The following is a 7,057-nucleotide window of genomic DNA, read 5'->3' on the forward strand; positions in this document are numbered from 1 at the left end:
CAAAAACATCTGCTGGGCATTGATGTGAGTGATTTATATAGTTGTAATAAATATAGAAACACTCTTCAGTTACCAGTGACTTGACAGCAGAATCCACAGGTATTTCCAGTCTGTGTCAGTCAACCCTTGTTCTGTTTCTCTGATTATTTTTTCCACATAAATATTCAGCAAATTGTTCCTGTGGGACCAGCTTTGCTTTGCTGAGGAGAGCTGTGACTACCTGGGAGGTTGGGAGGATTATCAGCTTTTTGTGTTTCTATTTTAGGATCACAGGAGCATCCTAGTAAAGCCCCAGGAAGGAGCGGGACCTGGTTGGGCCCTGTGAGCTTGGGGTGTTGTCCAAGATCACTTTGTGGCAGGAGGACCTGAGGAACACTCTTGTCCCTGGAGGGTGCCCCTGCCCCCTCTGTGGCCCCAGGGATGGCAGAAGTCCCTTGTGAAGAAGGTACAGAGGCACCATCTCCTGCTCCAGGAGCTTCATGAGCTGCCCTGCACAGGGTGGGGAATCAAGGTTGGCTCAAGTGGGTGAGCACCTTTTGGGGTGCCTGGGTGGCCTGGAATGGGGGCTGGGCTGAAAACCTCTCTGGATTTGTTCAGGCCCTTGATGCAACACCTTTTCAGGACACCCACAGCCAGCAGGAGTTGGCTGAGGTTGAAGCAGAGCTGGAAAAACCAAGCAAGTCCTGGTTCTTTGAAAGCTGAAATTGTGTTTTCCTTCCTGCTGCCAACATAAACCTGGCAAAGGAACAATGGTGCCTCTCTGTCCTAGGAGGAAAATATCCCAAATCAGGCCTTTCCCACTCCCCACTTCTGAGTGTGAGTTAGAATTTGCTTTGTTTGCACAGGTGGAGACTCAGCTGCTGTGATGGAGCTGCTGGAGCAGAGAGCAGAGGGAAGGAGCAGTAAGCCCCAGTTTGGTTATGGGGATGTTGTTTCAAGATATGGCTCAGTGTGTTAGGGCAAGCTAAAATGGTCAAAGGTGTTGTGGGAAGGGGAGTACGAAATATCAAAGTGTTTGCAAGCTGATGGTCTGGGGGATGGTGCCCATTTCATGGTGGAGGGGGCACAGAGGTGATGCAGGAGGTTGGGAAGCCTCAAAAATCCTTGGAAGCCGATGATAGCACTGGGATGCCCCCTGGACTGAGCTTGTGCCCTGCTGGGAGCCTCCAGTGTGTTTTGGGGCTGTGTTAGAAGGTGTTGAAGTGATCCATAAGGGAAATGTAAGAGCTGGGAGAATAAGGGGTGCTCTTCATGCCCTTCCCACGTGTTTTGTTCCAAGATTTCAGCCACAGATGCACCAATAACAGAAAAGCGATTATTGCGGTCACCGTGCTCACCGTGGTGCTGCCTCTCACAGTCACCATCATCATGCTGGCAGGTGAGTGGCTGAGGGTGCAGAAACCACCCAAAAGTCTCCTTCCTGGAGAAGTCCCCCAGCATGAGTCACTTGGGCATGTTGTGCTTGTTTGCAGCTAAGAAAGACCCACCCTGCCCAGCTACCGCCCTGCCCAGCTGCCTGGAGAGTGGGATTGGCTTCGGGAACAAGTGCTTTTACTTTCTGGAGGAGGAAGTGGACTGGGAAGGGAGTCAGCACTCCTGCCTCTCCCGCCAAGCCCACCTGGCCACCATCGACACCAGGGAGGAGCTGGTAAGAGAAACCCCTGAGGAGGCATTGTGGAACTATTGGAATAAAATCCCAGTATTACCAGGTGGAACGTGCCTGGGCTCATCTGACCCTTGCTGCTGGACCAAAGGCGGCAGCTGTGGTATTTCACCTCAGAGACACCTTTGGCTGGCTGGAAGTTGCAGTTAGGCACTCGGAACAAGTCCAGGCATGGCAGAAACTCAGTTTACCTCTGGTGGAAAGGGTTCAGGCAACGGTGAAGAGGAAAAGGAGAGGATTCTGCTGGAGGGTTAAATCCAGAGTTTTATTCCAGGGTCACAGAGCTCTGAATCTTGGTAACAGCTCCCAACAGAATCCCGAGCGCATGGTCTCCGTGTCTTTTAAGCTCGGGGGGAGGGAAGGGACAGGTGAGCCACCAACCAGGTGGGAGGGGTGGGTGGAGTCTCAGGGGACAAATGACACCTAGACTGGCCAATGACCCAAGGGCTGAGGGGCATCTTTTGAATTTTTGCCAATCACACGATGCCCTTGCTGGAATGTTAAGATTGACTGACAGCACTTAGCAGGAGGGCAAGGGGGAGGGGAAAGGAGAGGGTGGCACACCTGGGGGACTGGGATAGGTGAAACAGGAAATGGCATCACACTGCAACATGGAACAGCCTTTGGAGAGCAGATTTGGAAATTGCAGGAAATTGACTGAAGAGAATAGTATGGAGGTACCTGTGATCATTGCTTTCCCCACTTCCAGCATTTCCTCCTGCGCTATGGAACTTCATGGAATACTGGGTTGGTCTCTGGAGGGAAGGTTCTGGACCTTGGAAATGGCTCAATGGTTCCCTCTTCAATGCCCTGTACGTCCCATCTTCTGGAGAACAAAACTATGGCATGGACTGAGCTGGGGCAGGGGCTGGATGCAGGAAGCACAAGTAGATACAGATCTGTTGAGGTGGGAGCAATCAAACACTACTTTCCCTGGTTGTGCCAAAGCATTCAGACACAACCCATGGATTTTTGGGATGCAGGTGATGATGGGAGCCTGGGGGCATCCCTGGATTAGGGGCATCCCTGGGACCAAGAACATGAAAACCATTGAGGAGTGGAAGGTAGTTTGGGTTCTTCATGGGGCTTTGCTGGGAAGGTTGGTCCCTGCTCCTGCAGCACTCCTAATCTCTCTGGAAATGGGAATCCCTCCCATCCCAGCTGTCTCCCATGAGCTCTAACTTTGCTGTTGATCCAGGTTTGACATCCAGGGCAATGGCCACTGCGCCTACACGAACTCCCACAGGATCAGCAGCGACAGGTGCTCTGAGACAAAATTCTCCATCTGCAGCCACCTGCAGAGACATCCCAGTGAAGCTCAGAAGGATACAGAAATCCTGAATTCCACCTGAAACCTCCCTCTTAACAGAGATCCACCACCAGCTGGTGTTAACCCCACACAATGTGGTATTGAGTCTCTGTATTTGTTTAAATTTTAGCTGGCAAACAGCTTACAGGTTGGGATGAGTCTGTTTGCTGAAACTCTGTCAGTTGAGATAAGGGCATTTGCTAAAGTGAAAATCAATGATTGTGCAAAAAAAAAATCAATCAAAACCTGCACTCTGGAGCAGGCGATAAAGAGGCAAACTGGGAAGGAGTTGCATGGGAGAAGTCTATGGAGGACTGACCCCATGGAAAGGATCCCACCCTGGAGCAGGGCAAGGACTCCTCTCCCTGTTGGGGAAGCAGCAGTATGAAGTGACCATAACCCTGCCTCCCATTGTCCCTGCACCAGTGGTGGGGAGGAGGGAGGGAGTTGGGGATAAAGTAAAGCCTGGGAAGGAGAGAGAGGTGGAGGAAAGGAGTTTTATTAGGATTATTTTTGCTTGTCATTTTGCCTTTTCTGGGACCCCAAGGGCAACAGCCTGTGCTCAACAGCCCAAATTGCTGGAGAATAGTGGCCCTTAGCCATGCCATCTCCCCTGTCTGTTCCATGTTCCCTGTCTCTCCTGTGTCCCTCGGCTCTGTGGGGCTGGGGCAGCAGCAAGTTCCAGGGCAGCCCTGGGGTGGAACAACTTTGAGCCCAGCTGAGCCTGTTCACCAAATTCCACCCAGACAGGGTTCAGGTCACTCCCAGAATGGTTCCCAGTCACCCGCAGTATGGTCCCAGTAATTCCCACTATGATCCCAGTCACTCCCAGTATGATACCACTGTGACCCCAGCATGGTCCCAGAGGTTCTCATTCGCTCCTAATATGGTTCCAGTTACCTCCGGTATGATTATTCCCATTGTGGCTGCAGTCCCTCCCAGTATGATTCCAGTATGAACATGGTCACTCTCAGTATGACGCCATTTGTTCCCAGCATGGTCCCAGTTTTGCTCCCAGTAACCCAGTATGCTTCCAGTCAGTCCCAGATTCTCCCAGTATTATTCCAGTAACTCCCTTTAAGGTTGCTTTATGATCTCAGTTATTCCCAGTCTCTCCCAGTATATCCCAGTTACCCTCAGTGTTTCCGTTCACTTCCAGTTGCTCTCAGCAGATTGCAGCATGATTCTAGTTGCTCTTAGCCACTCCCATTCACCTCTAGCATGACTGGTCTTGAGTGTAAAAATATTGCAGTTTGAAACTTAGACTTGAAATATCTCCCACAGACTGTGGGACAGCAGCTTTTCCTAGAGGATGCGCAACATGGCACACATTTCATCAGTGTGACTGTGGGTGCTTCGAGCTTTGTCCTGTGCCACTCTGGGATGTCATGAAACAGGACTTCACCTGCCACCAGCCCTGTCACCTTCTGCCACTGCAGCTCCTTCGACCTTGTGTCCACAAAACCAGATGCAAAGAGTTTCTGCTGCTCCCCTCTTAGCACAAATCCATGGAGAGCTGGGATTTTTCCATACTCTTCTGTCTCCATTATTCCTTATTCCTAAAGAACCAGCCCTCGCTCCTGATGAGCACTGCATGTTCCAGGAATGGCCATCAGCTCCCTTTCCTGCCTCGAAATCTTGAAACTGTTTCTAAATGCTGCTCCCTTCAGCTCTTGGATAGCTACTCTGTACGCAGAGCTGAGAAAAAAATCCACTGGTCACCTCTCATCAGGGAAGTGCTGCCGGAGTTAGAGGTGTGTGGGAAACCTCTGTCCCTCCATAGATTTTTCATAGATCTCTACATGGGGTGTGCAGATATGGTTTTTGTATAGAAAGGATGGAGAGCGCAGACACTTTGTGTGACACTTTCCATCTCCGTGTTTGTTCCCTATCCGTGGATACATAGACATCCAAGAGCCCCTTGCACAGACAGACCCATCTGCCCCTGGATAAGGAAGTGCAGCGGGGCTGTGTGGGCAGCGAGTCCCAGATGGGTGAGATCCAGCTCCAGCCCTGCCAGGCCCTGTCAAGGCTCAACAACCGGCTCCTCTGGAATGGGAAAGCCCTTCAGCCTTGTTCTTGTGCAGAGGGGCAGTGCTGGCCTAGCAGCACAGGTTGTTCTCCCCACAAGGTTCGGGAGACAAGAACACAGCCCTTCCAAATGCTGCCTGGAGGCACAGCTCTGGGTGCTCCCCAGAAACCTCAGCTCTGGCAGCTGCTCTGTGACCATCCTCTGCCCCAGGCTGCAGGGGATGCAGCGGGATGCCTGGCTGGGCTCTGCCCTGGGGCCATCCTGCAGGGAGAACTGTGCACAGGCAGGATTTAGTTCCCACAAACAGCCAAGCCAGGAGTGCAGCTCAGCTGCTCCAGCCCACACTGCTGTGCACTGGGCTCTGGAGCTGGAGTTCCCCATGGAGGGGACGGCACTGCTGGGCTACAGGTGACAAATCAGCTTCCGCCTGAATCTCACTGAGGTAGGAGGTTGGGCTGGCAAGAGTGGGGAGGGTAAAGAGCAGTCATGGAGCTCATCCTGCTGGAGGGACAAGGCAAAAAGAGTGGCAACACAGCAGTGAGGGTAGCTGAGGGCTTCAGAGTAGCTTTGAATGACACCGTAGCCTCCCACAGCACCCCTGAGACATTACTGTTGTGCAGCCAGGGACAAGCAGAGTGGAGTAGCCCAAGCCCTTCCTCACCAGCAAATCAAAGGAGCCAGTGCATGTCTTTTGGAGTCCCACTTCTGCTTCCCCATGGGGTTTTGTTTTGGTCAGGCTGTCTGCCCCCCAACCCAGGGCACAGTGGATGCTGTTGGCAGGACCAGGAGCTGACTCCCGTTTTTATTACATCCCCCTGAGCCCTGCCAAAAAGCAGCTTGGCAGCCGACTGAAGAATTTGTTGCATCTACCCCAGGAAAGGGGGGAACTTTTGGTGCCCGGCCAGGCTGTGCTCCCAGATCTGGGAGCATCCCTCTGGCTATGGACTCACCTGCAAATTGGGTGTAGAGTGTGTCTTTGAAGAAGGTGCCAGAACTGAAGTCAGTCTTCAGCTTGCCAGTAGTCAGGTTAAGGAAGAGATTGTCATCCTTGAGGTTGTCCTTGGTGTCTCCAGTAGCAGCATCACCTGGTACAGCTTCTCCAGGGGCTCCTTTTCCTTCCCTGGAGGCCAGACCAGGCTGTCAGTGTTCTTCAGAGGGCCCTAGACGTCAATCAGACGAGCAGAAAAGGGATTGGATGGAGCCCAATAGTGGCAGACCAGGTCTCCAGCTCAGCTCCAGCACAAGGACTGCATTTTCCCTTCTAATGGTCCCTGTGCAGAGCTACAGGGAGGACAACAACAGTCTGGTTTGCTTTGCCACTGATTGCCAAGAGATGTGTGGAGCTGTTACCTGCCAGGCCCTTGGATCACTGTGCACGTGTGTGAAAAACATATTCACTCTGCTGTGGAAATGTAAAAAGTTTAATAAAGGACAATGGGAGACCAGGAGCATAGATCAAAGGTTATTATGGCCGGGTGCATCTTGGACACCCTGTTATCTTTGGGGATACCCCTTAAATACCTTTTTCCTTACACCAGCCTGCTGCATATTCATAGACCCTTACACATAGCAAACTTTCCCCCAAACTAGTATATGTTCCAAGAACGTTTAGCATGGTCCCTCCTTGGATCTGCCTTTTTAGAGCATGCAAATTCTTGGTTGTTTTAGTCCCTTTTTATCATCATCTTTCAGTTTTGGCCCTGGCCCACATTGTCTTTAGACAGTGAGTGCTGATAGTTGGCAGATCTGTAGCAAGTGTCTTCATCACATGTTCATTGGATGTTATCCTATCCAAGAAGCATTTTAACACAAGCACACTTCTATCAGCTATTTCACTACTATGTCTAAGCTTAATTAACAACGAAATAAAAACTATATCTTTATAACAAAGTTACTTTAACACTACACATATTAAAAAATCTATTTAAATATTTGCAAAAAGCTAATATAATATTTATCTATAGCAATTCCTCCTCTTACTCTTTATACTTGAGCAATATTCTTGTTCACTTGCTTTCTTTGGACTATGCTGGTAATTAGTCAAATAAAACAG

At 50.7% G+C, this 7,057-nt stretch overlaps 1 protein-coding gene across 1 annotated transcript; it reads left to right on the forward strand.

Moving 5' to 3' along the window:
* Window positions 1-420: 420 nt before the first annotated feature.
* Window positions 421-3,015, forward strand: LOC118701317 (C-type lectin domain family 2 member D-like). The gene is given in 10 exon segments (XM_036405955.1): window positions 421-445; window positions 846-902; window positions 1,280-1,378; window positions 1,473-1,648; window positions 2,373-2,388; window positions 2,391-2,475; window positions 2,612-2,678; window positions 2,680-2,711; window positions 2,713-2,727; window positions 2,862-3,015. Coding segments are annotated over 10 exon segments (726 nt in total).
* Window positions 3,016-7,057: the final 4,042 nt, after the last annotated feature.

This window comes from Molothrus ater, unplaced genomic scaffold, assembly GCF_012460135.2.
Source record: "Molothrus ater isolate BHLD 08-10-18 breed brown headed cowbird unplaced genomic scaffold, BPBGC_Mater_1.1 matUn_MA572, whole genome shotgun sequence".
NCBI lineage: Eukaryota > Metazoa > Chordata > Aves > Passeriformes > Icteridae > Molothrus > Molothrus ater.